At 39.1% G+C, this 19801-nt stretch overlaps 1 protein-coding gene across 1 annotated transcript; it reads right to left on the reverse strand.

The window, feature by feature from the left end:
- Nucleotides 1–1605: 1605 nt before the first annotated feature.
- Nucleotides 1606–18206, reverse strand: get4 (guided entry of tail-anchored proteins factor 4). Its single transcript, XM_048170857.1, has 9 exons — nucleotides 18020–18206; nucleotides 15134–15212; nucleotides 14891–14972; nucleotides 13127–13276; nucleotides 12895–13033; nucleotides 7919–8059; nucleotides 6129–6204; nucleotides 5556–5628; nucleotides 1606–2404 (listed from the first exon to the last, which is right to left on the reverse strand). Exons 1-9 carry the CDS (start codon nucleotides 18157–18159, stop codon nucleotides 2316–2318), a joined length of 969 nt encoding a protein of 322 aa, XP_048026814.1. The 5' UTR covers nucleotides 18160–18206; the 3' UTR covers nucleotides 1606–2315.
- Between the last annotated feature and the right edge of the window lie 1595 nt (nucleotides 18207–19801).

Genomic DNA, 19801 nt, shown 5'->3' on the forward strand with positions numbered 1-19801 from the left:
ATTCAAAGTTTTAGTACTACATAGTGTTTTTGTCTTTTTTTGTTCTCAACAGTATATAATTTTAAGAACTTCAACTTTAAACGATAAATGTTGCTACATACATGCATATACATATAACATTATGACCACTGACAGGTGAAATTAATAACACTGATTATCTCTTCATCGTGGCACCTGTTTGCGGGTGGGATATATTAGGCAGCGATATATTAGGATGTGTTGGAAGCAGGAAAAATGGGCAAGCGTAAGAATTTGAGCGAGTTTGACAAGGGCCAAATTGTGATGGCTAGACGACTTGGTCAGAGCATCTCCAAAACTGCAGCTCTTGTGTGGTGTTCCTGATCTGCAGTAGTCAGTATATCAAAAGTGGTCCAAGGAAGGAACAGTAGTGAACCGGCAACAGGGTCATGGGCGGCCACGGCTCATTGATGCACGTGAGGAGCAAAGGCTGACCCGTGTGGTCCGATCCAACAAACGAGATACTGAAGCTCAAATTGCTCAAGAAGTTAATGCTGGTTCTGAGAGAAAGATGTCAGAATACACAGTGCATCGCAGTTTGTTGTGTAATGGGGCTGCATAGCTGCAGTCCTGTCAAGGTGCCCATGCTGACCCGCCGAAAGCGCCAACAGTGGGCATGTGAGCATCAGAACTTGACTACGGAGCAATGGAAGAAGGTGGCCTGGTCTGATGAATCATGTTTTCTTTTACATCATGTGGATCCACATAAGGTGCATCGCTTACCTGGGGAACACATGACACCAGGATGCACTATGGGAAGAAGGCAAGCAGGCAGAGGCAGTATGATTTGGGCAATGTTCTGCTGGGAAACCTTGGGTCCTGCAATCCATGTTTGTGTTACTTTGACACGTACCACCTACCTAAGCATTGCTGCTGACCATGTACACCTTTCATGGAAACGGTATTCCCTGGTGGCTCTGGCGTCTTTCAGCAGGATAATGCACCCTGCCACAAAGCAAAAATGGTTCAGGAATAGTTTGAGGAGCTCAACAACGAGTTGAGCCTACAAAAATACTTAACTGCAGCACTCTATCTGCTACCCTATTGCTATTAGTGGCATTGCATTGGTGTATTAACTAATGGCAAGATTTTAAACAGTCACCATTACCTATAGACCTTATTTACCAGAGAAACAAGCGCGCCGCCATCTTTATAAAATTGTCTTTGAACTTCCGTTTTGCGGTAGCTCTGTACATTTCTATGGCATCGCTGTCAAAGAATAATTAGTTGGTTAAGTGGATTTACTTGTTGTAGAGTTAATGAAAGTTATCATGAGAATTGTTATGTTTAAAGCAGATGTCTAAACAAATGTCAGTAGATCGGGAAGATTTTAAAACGAGCAGTTCATTCATAAATGTAATATCGCTGTGGAAATACAAACCGGAAGTCAAAAGACAACGAGCGCAACGCTGAAAAGGGGCGGGGCTACATAAGGTCTATAACAGTATTTCAAAAAACTGCCAATAGCTATTGGATATTGGTTGATATTGTTTACACAACCCAGGTTACATCATTCAAAAAGGAAATATTTAATTAGCATCAATTTTAACTATCTACAGCACTGAAGAAAAACAGGACACAAAATTCTTTATGTTACATCCATCTCTATCCGTTTATTACGTTCAATCACACCTCAGCAGAGAATGAAGCCCCCTGGTGACCGATACATTTATAACAGCACATTCACACTTCGACCAACACAAACATGCATTCATCTAACCCGCTCACGCAAATTTGTACGATGTGTGCTTTTCTCATCCTCGCGCATACAATGTAACAGGAGTGGTGAACTGTCCAATCAAGGATACCGCGGTACCCCTGGTAAGATCAAGCTGTGCGGACACACGAAACCAAGCCTTGAGCTGTCATACTGTAGAATTTATCAAAGTATATTAGCATGGATTATAAGTTAAGAGCAATTTAATTACTTTTATTAATACATTGAGCAACCGCCACCCTCTGTGGCAGGACAGGATCAGGGTCCCTCTCACAAACGAGGGTCCCTGACACCAAGAGCTCAGCAGAACTACAAATGGAGGGTGTCACAATTACATCTGAAGTGCATCTGTTTCTGCTCTTTTACGAATTTTGTTCAACAGTCCAGGAAGTTTGAAATTGTTGCACCTTCATTCTATAAAAACTATACACAGAACAAAGTCCAACAATAACAGGAAAGAGTTAGTTATTGAAAAAGAGCGCCCAAACGGATGCGTGATTGGTCATTGTTCACTTCAGTGAATGGTTTGGTATGGGGCTGGTTTATGATGTGGTGACCAGCGAGCCTCTCGTCAGACGCTTTAGTCCAGCTCAATGGGGCTGCTGTCCTCCTGAGCTTCCTCACCCTCCTCTTCCTCACCTGAGCCCATTAGGCTATTCAATAGGTTTCCTAGCACAAAGAAAGCAAACCAGAATATATTCATTTTTAAATGTCTTAAAAACATATCCTTAGATTAAACTAAGCAATTTATTATGCTGAACAAAAATAATGCAGGTTAAATACAACTACAGAAAGTAATTTTGAGCCATCTCTCAGTTCTTTTCCAATTTATTTGTATAATCACAATACACATTGTTTTACAGCAGCTTTACAGAAAATCATGATATTAATGTTTATAATATCTTCATGCATGGCTGGGCAATAATATGGAGAAAATTTCACAACAGTATTTTAAATTGTATAAATATTTCACAATATTACTGTTTTTTTCTGTATTTTGGATCAAATGCAGCCTTGGCGAGCAGATAAGACTTCTTTTCCTACCAATTTAAAACTTTTGAACAGTGGTGCATATATATCGCCCTACGCAAGTATACTGTATGTATACAGATAAAGTTGGATATAACATATATCCAACTTTATATATAGAGGTGTGTGATTATATAGTTTACATTTTGTGATGATTTAAACAATAACAGCCAGGATTTGCTATATAGTGTATCTTGCTTGCCTATTTTAATGGTCCAAGCGCATGGTCTGAAGCGCATGGCGCAGGTGCACTTAGGACGTGTCCGAATCAAACTTTGCTAGTTTAACGAAGGAAAAAAGGTCGGCAAGGGTTGTACCTAGTCTCTTAATGAGTCATGGGTGTGTTTTGGGCGTAAAGTGCAATAAACCAATCAATGTCATCTCCCATTCCCTTTAAAAGCCAGGTGTGCTCGCACCATGGCGAAATATAGACACCCTCAACCTGACGAGTCAGTTTAAATATGTGTGTATTGCCATGATTGGTCAAATAATTAGCCAATTTCATTCGTCATTACTGCAAATATGCAATTCTGATACATGCAATGGCTATCCATTATGACATGTAGGCATTTTTATCTTTATGTACACAATAATAATCTTTAACATTATAATGCTTTTATTTTTAATATTTGGCATGTTTGTGTGCTGGTGCATATCCCTGTGAGTGTGTGCACGTCGTGCAGCCGCCTATAGGTGCATATTACTAAAGCGCCCTTTAAATAACAAAAATAATAATACTCCGCCACTTTAGACCAGGTTGGTCAGTTGGTCAGTGGCGCAGTCATATTTAGTTGCCTCAAAATAGCAACACGCCAACAATGCACCTGAACACACCTCGTTTTCAGACCAGCACGCCCATGGGAAAACAGATGGGTACAAGTGTATTTGCTATATAAACAACGTGGCGTTGCCCGTGAAAATGATAACTGCATCATGCTGAAACTAGCAAAAAACACTTGCATTGCACCTGGCGTCGCATTGCGCTGGGTGTATGATAGGGCCTTTTATGTTTGCAGGTAAATCAAGCAGTTGAGATTCACAATATAGTACATACCAGTAAAAGTGAGTGTACTGTATGCATCCGGGTATAGTTGGATATACCTAAATGGTAGTTAATAATTTAATGTAGTGATATTTTGGTGAATTTTTTAACAATCTGATATAGTGACTAACCTAATTATGTTTTGGTGACTAGTGACACGGTTATGTGATGCATGCAAATGACGGTAAAACAACAATTTAATGATATTGCCCACCCTAAGCAGTTTAAATGAGGGGTTAATTAAAAGGAGAACATTTCTCTCTCTCTCTTTTTTTTAAATGAATAACTTGGGTCTGAAATTGGGAGCAAATCCCCTGCATTCATGTCCCAAACACTGGTGAACGTCTTTCCAGAATAGTGAAAGTTGCACTGGAAAGGACTAATGCTTTTTGGCATGATTTTGAAATTAAATATTCAACAAAACAAAAGAGCATCAGTGAGTGTTATTATTATTACAGTTTATTATAGTGATATTTGGATGTTTTAAACATACAGAAATTGCCTGCTAGGCTCCAATAAAAGTATATTACTAAATATGGGTTTTTGTTCATTTTTACAAACTGAGATAAAAGTGGAAATAATTATCAACAGGACACCACAGAAGCTCTCTATAGACATCAAGCTGTATTTAACCCAAAGTATTCATTTAAAAAGAGGCTAAAAGACTGCAAACACTGAACATGCACGTACTACAGTTCTAAAACAATTTTAACATTATAGTGTTGGGGAAAGTTACTTTTAAAAGTAATGCATTACAATATTGCGTTACTCCCTAAAAAAGTAACTAATTGCGTTACTTCGTTACTTTTTATGAAAAGTAATGCGTTACATTACTTTTGCGTTACTTTTTCTCACCGGGGCTGGGCTTGCTTGTTTGTTTTTTAATAAAAACAAAAAAGTTATATTTTTGGCAAAAAGGCCCTTTTACACCAAAAGTGAAATCAATAAGCCTCAGGCTGAAGGAAATGCATATTTACACCTGTACAGTAGAGGGCGCAGCTCAAACAAACCTTTCAGCTGTGCTGCCATTCTGGATTAAAGAAAAATAGAATAGCGAAGAAAGAAGTTCTAGTTCTTATTTCTAAATCTAATCTAAAGTATTTTTTGATTATTAGTATGGCTGAATTAGGTATATTGAAGGTCAGCAGCAAAGACATTGGTTAATAATTGAGATTAAATACAAAGTATATTTGTGTAATTTAATATATTTTATTATTACAGGTTTGCTGAGATTGCATTTCACTGTTTTTATTCATTTTGAGGAATACTGAATGTTTTCGTGCAAGTGAAATGAGTAAATGCATGTTCACATTTAGTCTAAAACTACAATAATCATCATGCTTACACAGCGCACACAACACAGTCTGCACTTTATTTCTCTCAGTATGGGGACAGGACATCTGTCAGTCAATAAATGTGAAAAGTAACTTGCGTTACTTATTTGAAAAAGTAACTCAGATATTTTGTTGTAAATTGAAAAAGTAATGCATTACTTTACTAGTTACTTGAAAAAGTAATCTGATTACGTAACAAGTTACTTGTAATGCGTTACCCCCAACACTGTATATATATATATATATATATATATATATATATATATATATATATATATATATATATATATATATATATATATATATATAATAATTTCAACTATTTTTTCAAAAATGCATTAATGTATTTGTGCTCCTTCATAATCTGGGTGCAGTGCTGTTTCTGTAGTCAAACAGAGGCAGAGATGTTTCTTACCTAGCAAACCACCATATGATGACGACTGTTTAGGTGGCACTCCAAAGAACAGCTGTCCTATTCTATCCAGATACTGAGATCAAGAGAAGAACATAATGTGTGTTATAAACATTTCCAGAAGTCTTATCTCATACAGATTCCAAATTAAATTTGAATCTCTCTGAATGATGCCTGCAACCTCTAACATATTTTACTCTGTATATTCTTAGTACATAGATTATTGCTGCATTAGCTTAGCAACTCTGCTAACTTCAAACTCTTTTGTTACCAACTGCGAGTCAAGTTTCTTGTTTGTCACATGAGAACCACTAATTGTTGTGGTGTTGTGGTTCAGGTATGTCCATTTTTAACACGCCTGGTTTATATCATCTGTGTTAGCAGAGGCTCCAGAGAAGGGTGACAAAATGTGCAGTGCTGGGGTCCTCAAGGACCCTGATTGAGAATCACTGATGTAGACAGCTCATTAGATCAGGAGCAGAGCTAGTGTCTTTCTGTCTACCCTTGTATCTCTAGGTACTGAGAAAGACTCAAGAGAATTGCGAAGTATGTTTGCGATTATTATCACTAACTTACCTCATTGTACATAGGGTCCCTCTTGAGTGATGGCTGATACTGTTCACATAACACTGTGAAGACGGTCAACTTCCCACTAGAAATTAAACCACATATCATCCAGAAGTTGTTAATGGTTTTGTTCCATTATTTTGCTAAAACCCTGATGGATCATTTTAAATTTGGTCTGTTGCAGGGCTCTTCAACCCCAGTCCTGGAAGGCCAGTGTCCTGCAGACTTCAGAAACAATCCCAATGTAACCTATATCGCTGTAATTTACAAGTAATTCTGAACACCTCTATTAGCTTGTTCACATGTGCTTGTTTAGGTTTAATGCTAAACTCTGGCCCTGTCCCAAATGGAACCCTAAGCCCTCGCGATTTTCCTTCGAGTCCACACTTTCGTGACATAATGCCACTTTGACTGTCGGGTAGAAGTCTGCTGCGGAGCTCGCTTCAGTGTGGACTAGGCAAAGGTGCACATTGAGGGCACATATCAGCCACAAAGGAGGTGCTTGCGAGCACCCTTCTGAAACTCAAAAAGACAAATGGGACACCCTATGGTCTTGTGGACTTAATGGACAAGCATGCAGTGGCCATTCTAAATTCACAAGTCTGCAAGTGCACATGAAGTGTGCCACTTTGGGACAGGGTCTCTAAAAGCAGGACACTGGCCCTCCAGGACTGGAGCTGAAAAGCCTGGGTCTACTGTGTTTCCACACAACACATACTGTACATTCCCACAGTAAAAGATGCTAACAGGCATTAGAAGTTAAGAAACATCAAGTTTTAAATAGACTGGAAAAAAAGGCTTAAGTGAGAAGTTGGTTGGAGAAATTTATGGGATACTCTTCCTTTAAAGGTTTAGTCCACTTTTAAATAAAAATTTCCTGATAATTTACTCACCCCATGTCATCCAAGATGTTCATGTCTCTCTTTCATCAGTCGAAAAGAAATTAAGGTTTTGATTCCAGGATTATTCTCCTTATAGAGAACTTCAATGGCCTCCAGAGGGTTGAAGGTCAAAATTACAGTTTCAGTGCAGCTTCAAAGGGCTTTAAACGATACCAGGAGAGGAATAAGGGTGTTATCTAGCGAAACGATCGGCCATTTTAGAAAAAAATACAACTGTATATGCTTTATAAACACAAACTAGTGGCTTGTATGTGCTTCTGCTTTCCGTATTCCTCAAAACGCTTACGCCGTATGTCCTACGCTTTCCCTATTCATCTTACGGAACGAACGCGGCGCCAGTTTTGTTTTTTTCCGTAAAGAGGAAGCACGGTCGTTTCGCTAGATAAGACACCTTATTCCTAGTCTGGTATCGTTTAAAGCCCTTTGAAGCTGCACTGAAACTGTAATTTTGACCTTCAACCGTCTGGAGGCCATTGAAGTCCACTATATGGAGAATAATCCTGGAATGTTTTCATCAAAAACCTTAATTTCTTTTCGACTGAAGAAAGAAAAACATGAACATCTTGGATGACATGGGGGTGAGTAAATTATCAGGACAATTTTATTTAAAAGTGAACTAATCCTTTAAATCAGGTGACAGGAGATAATGAAAAAAAAGAAAAAGCCAAGAACCAGCTCTTGGTAAGACTAAAATAGCTCTTGTTAGAGCAGTCACACTGATATCCAACGTCACAATATTTTACTGATGCATAAAAATAGATCCACCACAGTGTCAATGTGATTATTTGTAGCACAAATTCTGACATCCACAGAATTTTACAATGTAGAGCATTCAAAAATAATGACACAAGAGCCTGATGCTGAGATCAAAAGTATGAATACAGGACAGTATCTTACCCATCCACAGCCAGCAGGAGGAACCACAGGAAATTAAGCAAAGGCTGCACAAACGGAGGGCCCTTCTCTATAGACGGGTGCTTCTGTGTGTATGTGGTGAACACCACCAATGCGCTAGTCTTGTTTTTTAGACAAAGGAACCTGCAGTCAAGACAAGATTCTGAGATGTATACCAATTGTAATGAAAAAAAAAAAAAAAAAATGAAAAAAAAAAAAAAAAAAAAATCAGGAATCAACATATATTTACTGAATATCATATTGACTATGTGACAAGCACAAAAACATTTGCTTCAAGTTTAGTATCAATCATTGACTATAAAATCACTTTAAAAAAACAAGACTAGATGGGCGTGAAGCAGTTCATACATAATACTAATGCTATTTTCCAATTCTATTTTCCAATGCTATTCATATGATAGCTATATGTGGAAAACAGAACCAAACTTATGTTGTTCCCTTTCATTTTTGGGTCACTCAACATTGCAAAAATAGCTGACGCTATAGGAAACTGGCTTTCTTCAAAAATACTGAAGCACCATTGTAAAACACTGGCCAACTGCACCTAATTGATGTGGGGTTTACGCCTATATATAGTTGTGCCAAACGTCAATTCCTTAGAATCTTACTCCTCCAGCTATTGACTACGCTTCATCTGAAGAGGAAGCCCAAAGAACAAGATCCTAGTTGTTGAGAATCACCTCTACAGCCAACAGCATTGCAGATGGACACCTGCTGCATGCCTGCCTGCCATGTTCCGACAAGAAGACACCAGTGGTTCCCAATCCTGGTCCTGGAGGCACCCCAACACTACACATTTTGCATGCCTCCTTTCTCTGACACACACTTTTCAGGTCTTGGAGTCTCTACTAATAAGCTGATGACCTGGATCAGGTGTGTTTGATTAAGGAGGCATGCAAAATGTGCAGTGTTGGGGTACCTGGTCTAGTCCAGTAGTCCCCAGGATTGGGAACTACTGTACTAGCCCATTATCTCTTGCATAAAAGCAAATTTACGGTGGTCCAGTAGTGCACAACACAACGAAATTAAAAAAGCAAACATAAGTTCACAACACAACGAAATCGAGCCACAACACAACAGAATCGAGCCACAACACAACGGAATAAAGCCACAACACAATGAAATCGAGCCACAACACAACGGAATAAAGCCACAACACAACGGAATCAAGCCACAACACAACGGAAATGCTCCCGACCACAAGGGGGCTCTCAGAGCTCGGTAAAGTTAGTTTTCCTTGCCACTGTTCTATAGAGTCGGCAGTAATATCAGTACCACGATTAGTTTAAACAGTATGTAACCACTGCATATTGACACAAAATATTAATTCAATATCACCTATGTGCAAAATAGCTTCATATTTATACTTGTGAATGATTTGACGTGCTACCACGGCGCATGATGAAGGGAACGTCTGCCAATCCCACCAAGTGGTTAAAACGTATAATTTGTATTCATTAAAATTACTTTTAACATTTAAAAACAGACATATTCAAATTCCAAAGCTTGTCAGTGTTACCAACAGGAATTAACAACCTTTGGAATTTGAACATGTCTGTTTTTAAATGTTAAAAGTAATTTGAATGAATACAAATTATACGTTTTAACCACTTGGTGGAATTGGTGGATGTTCCCTTTATCATGCGCCGTGGTATCGCGTCAAATCATTCACAAGTATAAATATGAAGCTATTGTGAACGTAGTTGATTTTTAATTAATATATCATGTCGATATACAATGCTTACATACTTAAAACTAATCATGGTATTGATATCTTTGTAAAACTGTCGACTTTATAGAACAGTGGCAAGGAATAGTAATATTACCGAGCTCTGAGAGCCCCCAAGTGGTCGGGAGCATTTCCGTTGTGTTGTGGCTTGATTCCGTTGTGTTGTGGCTTTATTTCGTTGTGTTGTGGCTTGTTTCCGTTGTGTTGTGACTTTATTTCGTTGTGTTGTGAACTTATGTTTGCTTTTTTAATTTCGTTGTGTTGTGCACTACTGGGTCACCGTACAAATTGCTTTCAAAGATTCGTTGCTTCAAATGGACACTTTGAGTAAAGGTCTTATCCAGCCATCCGATGGGCACAAGAGTTGCGCGTTCTGCCTTGGCCGCACCCACACTGAAGCCCCTCTCAGTAAGACAGAATGCCCTCGCTGCGAAGATACAAGTCTCAGGATTCTGCAGAGTTGCCCTCCTTCTGGGGAACAACTTGGCTTCTTGCACTCCCCCACCATCTTCTCCTGTGCTGCAGCAGAGACTTGAATTGGGTGCAGATATTTCAGCAATGAGCTCAAGCCAGCTGAGGTCCTATGTACCTTAAACTCCCCCGATCCTGCATCCTCACCCATACTGTTTGCATGAGCTGACCTCCACCCCTCCCCTGCAGCCCACGGTTTAATCATGTTTGGTGTATAAGACAATGGGAATGACGCCATGTTACTGGCTGCCACTGAGGACGAAGAACGGTCAAGTACAGCGGAAGAGTCAGTCCCCCGCATCAGAGTGATTAGAATGAGCTCTCCCTCGGGTCTGAAGTGGAGCTATTTTGTGTCCTTTCCAAGGTTGTGGAAGAGCTTGGTTTGTTTTGAACTGTGGTGCAAAAGCAGTCCAAGTCTATGTGCCACTTTCTGCAGAGGAGAGCAAGCTCGACCCCTCAGACATGACAAGACTTAACCATAAAGTTTATTTCAGTATATCTGAAGGTTTCTGAAATAATGACAAGCTGCTGCATAAGTGCCAGCTTCAGTTTTGGCTGAAGCCTTGCGTTCCCGGTCAGATCTGGAGTTCGGGACAAATGCAAATCATGGTGACACGCAGCTGCCTCAATAGACTTTCGCTTGGAATCTGGCCTATCATGACAGACACGTCCAGTACTGGTTCGGGCCCACTGTGTCATGGCAGGGCAGCTTTCAGCATCTGGACAGATGCAAAGAAAGCATGGCATATCAATTGCCTAGAACTACTGCCAGTGCATCTGCCACTCAAAGCGCTTCATCTGGAGTTACAGAACCACCATGTTCTGTTTGCAAGGACAACACTGAATTGTGGTGTGGATTTGCTGTTGTGACAAGAAGTCCCAGGAGAAAGGAGACTCCGTTCACAGACCATAATGATGATTTTCAAGAGATTGGAGGTGGATCTGTTTGCCTCCGAGGAGAACATCCATTGCCCAATTTTCTGTTCAATGTTGCATGCTGATCTGGGAGTGGGTGCAGTGATGCACAAATGGCAGAGGACACACGAAAATGCTTTTCCCCAGGTGAAGATTTTGCATCTGGTCATTTGAGAAATGGTCATTCGAGACCATCCTGCTGATAGCACTGAAATGGCCCAGTCACCTGTGGTTCCCAGAGATCATGGAACTGCTTGCTGCAGGTCTGTGGCCCATTTCGCTGAGGAATATGTGGCAGTTATAGCAGCAAATCATATCCCTGTATATGATTGGCCTTTCAGTTGGGAAAACAGCACATCTATATTCAGTGCTCTAGCCAGTACAGGCTTTCTGAATAGCTTTTTGTGTTATAGGAGTCACACTAAAGGCTTGCCAGTATCAAAACAGACGTTATCACACTGGCTTGTGGATGCCATTTCATTGACTTATGACTCTCAGGGCTTGCACTGCCCCATTTTAGATCCCATTCTACCAGAGGAATGGTTTCCTCCCTGGCATTAGCCTTAAATGTCGTGTCCATCTAAGTATTTACATGCCGACAGGATATCCTCACATAATACTTTTGCTAGGGTTTATAACCGAGATGTATCTTCTGTGCTTGGTGCTGAACGGCATTGGCCACTAAGAACGATTTTTAAGATGTTTGCTCATGGTATCCACCATTATCTTGGTTGTATTGTATGTGCTTAGGTACCAACGGACTCGCCACTTAGCATAACAAATATCTACCGACTCTCTGCTGTCTTTGCAAACAAATTACTTTTCTGATACATGCCAGTATTACTGTCATTAGTATCTCTTAAATGGTGAAGATGCTGGCTTTGACACTGCTTTCAATGAGGCTGTATGATACTGCTGATGGTGGTGTTGATATTTTTCACCACCACAATATTATGTAATGGGTTGCCATGCACACACCTAGTGACCAATTGACTTGTTTCCTCTCAACAGCTCTACTCTTGAGCTGGGCCAGTTCTTCACTGTAACATAGCAGGATTAAACACTATTCCCATAGAGTCAGCTATTGACGCAATGTTGAGTGAATCAAAGAAGTAAGGGAACGTCTCCAGTTACTTACGTAATCTTGGTTCTCTGAGATGAGGAAACGATACATTACATACAAATTTATGAGACATGCTACGCCTCTTTGCTTTCAGTCAAAATATTCTGAGGAATTGGTGCTTGGACGCCATTGGCCAGTGTTTTGCATAGCAGTTACTCATTAGGGCTTCAGAATTTTTGGACAAAGTTTTTTTTTCCCAATGCGTCAATTACTGACGCAATGTTTCCTACCCTCATTTCAGGGAATCCAAGGTTACGTAATTAACTGGAGACATTATCTTTCTGCTGTAGCTCTCAAATCCAATATGACAGAGCTAGACAGGTCACATCAGGTTTGACCTTAATGACGATTGGCCCTAATGCACTCATTTCACAACATCAAATTTTAAATATCACATGTAAAGGCGACACACTTGAACATAATAGAACAACAGAAAACAAAGTTTTCTATGAACTTAAAGTTGGGTCTGTTCCTCACACAAAGCTATTGTATGGCTTTAGAAGACCTGAAATATAGTGCATGGGTGCATATTATGGAGCTTGACAGCCCCATTCCCTATTCACGTCCATACATTGTATGGCAGAGTGGCCTGCACATTATTTTCTTACATTTTTTGCAGAAGTTAAACTGGTCTGGAAATGCATTGGGGTGAAAAAAAATAAATTCAGGAATGAACTATTCCTTTACGAGCAGATTTGACACTGAAACTCCAAAACTCACTGTAAGACGGCTTGTGCTACAAACATGTCCACCTCCCCGTGAAATCCTCGTGCTGACGAATACTCCACCAGCATCTGTGCACAGCCCTCTCCATCAGATGAGTGCAGGAAATGATAGCGTGATTCACTGTAGTTTTGCTCTAAATGCAAACAAATAAATGATGCAGGTTACACATTCTCAAAACAGCTGATTGATCATTGATTTGATGTTTATTGTCATATGTCTGTTTTACCTTTCCACAATGTGAGAGCCAGCAGCTGGTGTAGTTTGGGGTGGCCCAACTTCCCCGATCCTCCCGATGACCACTTGATCGCTCTGGAGACAAATGCCACTCTCTCTGGTGAATTTGGGTCCATCAGGCTGAAGAGTTTAGTCAAATGCTCTAAAAAAAAAAAAAAAAGAATGTAATTACACAATTAAAAGGCCATTTTATAATTTCTGCTGATAAAAAAAAAACCAAGGACATTTGAACAATACTTCTGCGTAGGACTGTGCAATACTGAATATTTATCATATTCTGTATTTATTTGTTTACAATCTAAAATGAACCAACATCGCCAATATAATTTAGCCATCAAATTTCCCATAGACTTCCATAAAACCAGTTTAGCACCCGTGCCTTGTCTCGTCAATAAATAAAAAGAGCATTAAGAAAAACACGGTGTCTCTGAATCAATAGTATTCATTAGCAAAACTGTCAGTTAAGTTTAAGTTAATTTACACAAAACAATTTGAATTCATATTTCTGCAAATCAGGGGCCGTATTCACAAAACATCTTAAGGCTAAAAGTAGCTCCTAACTTGCCGATTTAGGAGAAACTCTTAAAAATAATGGGCGTGTCAGTCCTAATTTTAGGAGTCCTACATTTTTGCTCTAAGTGTATTTCACAAAGCATTTTAGCGCTAAAACTAGCTCCTAAGTCTGTGAAAAGTTAGGAGTAGTCAAGAAGACTCCTAAGTCTCTAAGACCAAATCACAAACAGTCCTAATCCACCCAAAGAAACTGTACACCATTGAGGCAATAGCGATTGAGCCTTGGGTGCTGAACAAAGAGGTGGACAATTAACTGTATATACTAGTTTAATTAGTGACACATAGGCTATTTTAAAACCTTTATGGCAACAATGGCAACATTTTATTTTGACTTTTTTATTAAAAAAATATTTATTTGAATAGGGCAACATTTGTATTTTAAAACCTTTATTTTAATATGGAAACATGACACATCATTCTACAATATTTCTATGCTGACTCCTCCCCATCAGCCAATCACTGTGTGTATACTCCATAGCAACGAGGTCAACCCCGCCCTTACTCTTAGCTTAAGACTTCAAGACTCCTTAAGACTCCTTAGTAAAAGTTTGTCTCAGCAGCTTTGTGAATAGGTTTTAAGAGAAAACTCTTAGCTAAGAACTTTTACTGCTATTTAGGAGAACTCTTAGTGGTAAGATAAAATGTTTTGTGAATACGGCACCAGTTCTATTTCAATTAATAACTTTAACATTTCTAATCAATATTTTGATATATTAGTGCATATAAATGAAAATAATATATTTTATGGTTAATTTAATGAAAATAAAATTTAAATGAAAACAAACCTTGATTATTTTGAACCTTACACTGAACACTTTGAATCGGGCTAAAATGGCTGTTGATTGAAATGACGGCTCCAACGACTGACCAAAAACACACTTTTTCAACCAGTTCGGAGGAAATACTGTACATATTATCAAGATATATTGAATAGCATAAAAATTAAAATAAATGAATAAAATGTGTAATTAAGCTATATTCCCAGTGTCATATGTTTACAAAGAGTACCATACAAAACAGAGTGAACCATGCAAAGCTATTGCATTTAACAGCATGGCGCGCATTTGATCTAATTGTTGACCATCATTTTTTTAACACATTTGTTTTAGCCTAAAAATAAATATACACCCTTAATATTCAAAAAAGTCAGCTCTAACTACATATAAAGTGAACTACAACTCACCTAGTGTCTCATCATCTACTTTGGCCCCAGATTTCTCCAGGGACTCTAGTACCAGCATGGACAGATCTGCAGCACTGTTTTGCTGTTTAGGAAACAAAAATTAGCAGAGATCTTATTACAGAGGGGGAAAAAAGTTTACTAAAAGTGAATTGTCTGAGTACCAACTGAACTGTTCAGAGCTTTAATGACATGATAAATTAGAGCTTCTGACTGACCTAAAGCAGACGACAGAGGAACACATACCTGATTATAACTAAAGAAGAGCAAAGCTCCATTGTACATCAACTCTCTGGCCTCTGCATACTTCGCTTGTGACATGTACCTGCACCCAAAGCAACATGTTATTATTAACATGATGTTTCTGTGGTCAAACAGTGGTCATGAGACAATGAATAACAATCATGATAAACAAACAAAACAATATATATATATATATATATATACACATCTTAAAATTTTAAAGTATGCATGAAATGGAAGTTGCAATAGTTTTTTTTCCCCGATTGTGACGTATATCAGCGATATCCAAGTGAAATGGTCCCTCAGACAAGAAAAAATAAATAAAAAGTAGTGCAGGACTTTATTTTTGTCCACTGGGAATTGATTGGATAATTGGATCATCGCTGTTGTTTGCTATGGGTCGATCTCATGTGAGTGACAGGTTGCCCTCGCGCCAGTAAATGCGTCAGAGATGTGGGAGGGGAAGTTATTTTGATTAAAGATTACGAGGACATAAAAAAAATAAATAAAAAAAAAAAAAAATTATCTGTGGACAGATAAATCATTTATAATACATGCATTATTCCATAAAAAGTAATTATTGTCCATTTTGATTTCATGGTGAAAAAATATGTGCCAAGTTCTCAGAAAAATATTATTTGTATTGATGTTGGCTTTGACATTTATTCCATTTTTAAATTTACATTTGGCCCTAAAAAGATCATGCATTTCAAAAATGTTTAAATACATTTTTCAGGGTACAAGTATTTTTTATAATAACAAATATCACTATTTTTTTCAGGGAATCACACCATAAGACATTTTACAACCTGAACTAACTGTGTCTCATCATAAAATGGTCTGCAGGGATCCTCATTATGATTACATTTCCTGTTTTCTTTTTTCTGCAGGTTCCTTCATATACAGGGGTTGGACAATGAAACTGAAACACCAGGTTTTAGACCACAATAATTTATTAGTTTGGTGAAGGACCTCCTTTTGCGGCCAATACAGCATCAATTCATCTGGGGAATGACAGATACAAGTCCTTCACAGTGGCCAGAGGGATTGTGAGCCATTCTTATTCCAGAACAGTGGCCAGGTCACTGTGAGATTCCGGTGGAGGAAAACATTTTCTGAATTGCTCCTCCAAAATACCCAAAAGTGGCTCAAAAATATTTAGATCTGGTGACTGTGCAGGCCATGGGAGATGTTCAGCTTCACTTTTAATGTTCATCAAACCACTCTCACAAGTCTTGCTGTGTGTATTGGTGCATTATCATGCTGATACATGGCCCACCTTCAGGGTACAATGTTTGATCCATTAGATGCCAGAATGGTTCAGTAGTCCTTGAGGCCATCAAGCACAGTAGGGAATGCCATGATATTACAGCCCAAACCATTACAGACTCACCCCCGTGCTTCACTCGAGGCACACAACAGTCTGTGCGTTAAGCATCTTTGAGGCTTCTCCACACCATAACTCACATGGATGTGGGAAAGACAGTGAAGGTGGACTCATCAGAGAACAATAAATGTTTCACAATGTCCACAGCCCAAGATTAGCACTGTTGGCACTTCACGAGCGACCAAAGTTTTGGCTATAGCAGCCTGACCATTAATATTGACTCTGTGGAGCTCCCGACTAACAGTATTGGTGGGAACAGGAGAGTCAAGGTGTCCTGGACATGCCTTTCAGACAGCATTCTGTGTTGGCAGTTACCTGTTGGATGTGGTTCGTCCTATGCAGTGATATGCCGACATTACCTGTGTCAGTACCTATCTTAGCTCTCGACGATACACCACAAAGATTTGCTGTCCTGGTCACAGAGCGAGACATGGACCAACAATTTGTCTTCTTATGAGCTCTGATATGTCTACTATAATGATGGAATATGCAATCAGTGCAGACTGGCCATCAGGCTGAGCATACATAGGCATGAAACCTCCAACACTATATTGATCAGTGTTTCTCTTTCATTGTCCAACCCCTATAGGTTCCAACTTATAATTAAATATTAATGCGTTTTCCCCCTAAGAAATAGTATAAAACACTTTATGCCAAACCTTTTAATGAGCCTTTTTTTTCCTTCATTTTGATGTCCGTATAGTTGTCTCACCCTGTCATTTCCACTTTATTATCTGATCTGTGCAATCTTTCATACTGATGTTGCTTGTCTCTCAAAAGTGAGTAGACGTTTGGGAACCAACCTTCAAATTCAATGCCTATAAATGCCATCTTGGTTGGCAGCTTACCAGATTTGAAACCTAGATAGGCAGCACAATAGGTTGAGACCATGATGGCCAAAAGTGCAGCTGAGGTAGCTTGCTAGGTTGAGACTGATGAAAAAATGCTGCCTAGGTAGGCAGCTCAATAGACAGCAGGTCAACAAAAGACAAAATGAATGACAGATAAGGTTTTAAGAAATAATTCCTTTATAATAATGTCTTTATCGCAATTTAATTATTTATCTGAATTTATCTGATGATTCTAGACAGAGACTTTAAACTGAAATTTCACAATTATGCTGGTTAACAAGCTCTATTGTTAAAACGCTTAAATTCAAATAAACGTCCAGACTAATCTGACTGGCGTATCATATAACATTGATTTTGGTGAAGTATTATTAGATTATAGTATAACTGATATATTTTTCAGCTGGTGAATTTGTAAATCAACCTTGTTCTTCAGATTAGCATGTAGCTATACAGGCTCACGCTGATATTTTGTCATGAATGACGTAGAAAGCAGCCAATCAGAAATAAGATATGACCGAAGGGGCGAGTCAGGACGAGCTGTTGCCCAATCAGAGTAACGGAGGAACGTACTCGGTTGACAACAAGAAAGATCTGGAAGCGACTGGGCCTGGACCAGTCATTATTACTCCGGCAATTAGCGATAAAGCTTACCTGAAGAATAATGTGCGGTACATCTGATGGGCTTCATAATAATCTCCTCTCTCCACACTGGCTCTTAGTTTGCCCTCCACTCGCTGTACTCCTCCGCGGTTCCTCGCGCTGGAGCTCTTCAGAGACTCCTGCTCCGACATGACTGCTCCGACCAACCAAACGCGATCACTGAGCCTTCACAGTCGCCGTACTCACACTGACATATATGGCATCCACAGCTATTTCTTATATATTTGTTTTCTCGTTTTTGAATCATCACAAGAAAAGACAACATGCTTTTGGCACAATAGAGATACACGCAGAAAAAAATAAATATAAAGGTGGTCAAAATTATGGCCAAACTGCACTGTATTAAAAACCTATGAACTACTGCAATCAGTCAGTCAAACAATAAAAAGTAAACAAGTACCACCAAGTACAGGTGCATCTCAGTAAATTAGAATATCATGAAAAAGTTATTTTTTTTTCCTCTAATTTAATTCAAAAAGTAAAACTTAAATATATTCTACATTTATTAGACAAAGTAAAATATTTACAGACTTTTTAGTTTTCATTTTAATGCTTACAGCTTGCTGCTCATCAAAATAAAAAAAATCAGTATCTCAAGTTATTAGAATATTTAATTTCAAGTTCGATTAAATTACCATTCTCAGGGTATAAATACTGGGTTTAGGTCAGTAATCCCAACAGCAGTCATGGGGAAGTTGATCATCAAGACCCTCTACAATGAGGGTAAGCCACAGAGGGTCATTGCTGAAAGAGCTGGCTGTTCGCAGAGTGCTGTGGAAAGTTGATTGGAAGGAAAAAGTGTGTTAAAAAAAAAAGGTGTACAAGTGAAAGGAATGACTGTAGGCTTGAGAAGATTGTCAGGCGAAGCTGATTTAAGAACTTAGGAGAGCTTCAAAAGGAGTGGACTGAAGTTGGAGTCAGTGCATCAAGAGTCACCACACACAGACGTCTTCAGGAAATGGGCTACAACTGTCACATTCCATGTACCAAGCCACTTCTGAACCAATCACAACGTCAGAAGCGTCTTACCTGGGCTAAGGAGAAAAAGAACTGGACTGTTGCTCCAAAGTCCTCTTTTCAGATGAAAGTAAATTTTTTCATTTCATTTGGAAATCAAGGTCCCAGTGTCTGGAGGAAGAGGCATGGAAAACAAGTTTCTTGAAGTCCAGTGTGAAGTTTCCACAGTCAGTGATGATTTGGGCTGCATGTCATCTGCTGGTGTTGGTCCACTGTGTTTTCTGAAGTCCACAGTCAACGCAGCCATCTACCAGGAAATTTTAGAGCACTTCGCTTCCTTCTGCTGACAAGCTTTATGGAGATGCTGATTTCATTTTCCAGCAGGATTTGGCACCTGCCCACACTGCCAAAGGTACAAAAAGCTGGTTCAGTGACCATGGTGTTAATGTGCTTGATTGGCCAGCAAACTCGCCTGACCTGAACCAAGAGGAAGATGAGAGACACCAGACCCAACAATGCAGATGACCTGAAGGCCTCTATTAAAGCAACCTGGGCTTCCATTACACCTGAGCAGAGCCACAGGCTGATCGCCTCCATGCCACACCGCATTGATGCAGTAATTCATGCAAAAGGAGGCCCAACCAAGTATTGAGTGCATAGAAATGAACATACTTTTCAGAAGCCTGACATTTCTGTTTAAAATATCCTTTTTTTTTTTTGATCTTATGAAGTATTCTAATTTAATGAGATAGTGAATTGGTTGGTTTTTGTTAAATTTGAGCCCAAATCATCACATTGAAAAGAACCAAAGACTTA

This window comes from Megalobrama amblycephala, linkage group LG20, assembly GCF_018812025.1.
Source record: "Megalobrama amblycephala isolate DHTTF-2021 linkage group LG20, ASM1881202v1, whole genome shotgun sequence".
Lineage (NCBI taxonomy): Eukaryota > Metazoa > Chordata > Actinopteri > Cypriniformes > Xenocyprididae > Megalobrama > Megalobrama amblycephala.

What these genes read in the sequence shown, in the direction of transcription:
- get4 (XM_048170857.1), bottom strand. Translation starts at nt 18,159, where the DNA reads ATGTCGGAGCAGGAGTCTCTGAAGAGCTCCAGCGCGAGGAACCGCGGA. An exon ending in AGTAGATGATGAGACACTAG is followed by an intron (nt 13,277 to 14,890) that starts GTGAGTTGTAGT and finishes TTTTTTTTTTAG; the next exon opens with AGCATTTGACTAAACTCTTC. An exon ending in GGCTCTCACATTGTGGAAAG is followed by an intron (nt 13,034 to 13,126) that starts GTAAAACAGACA and finishes GTTTGCATTTAG; the next exon opens with AGCAAAACTACAGTGAATCA.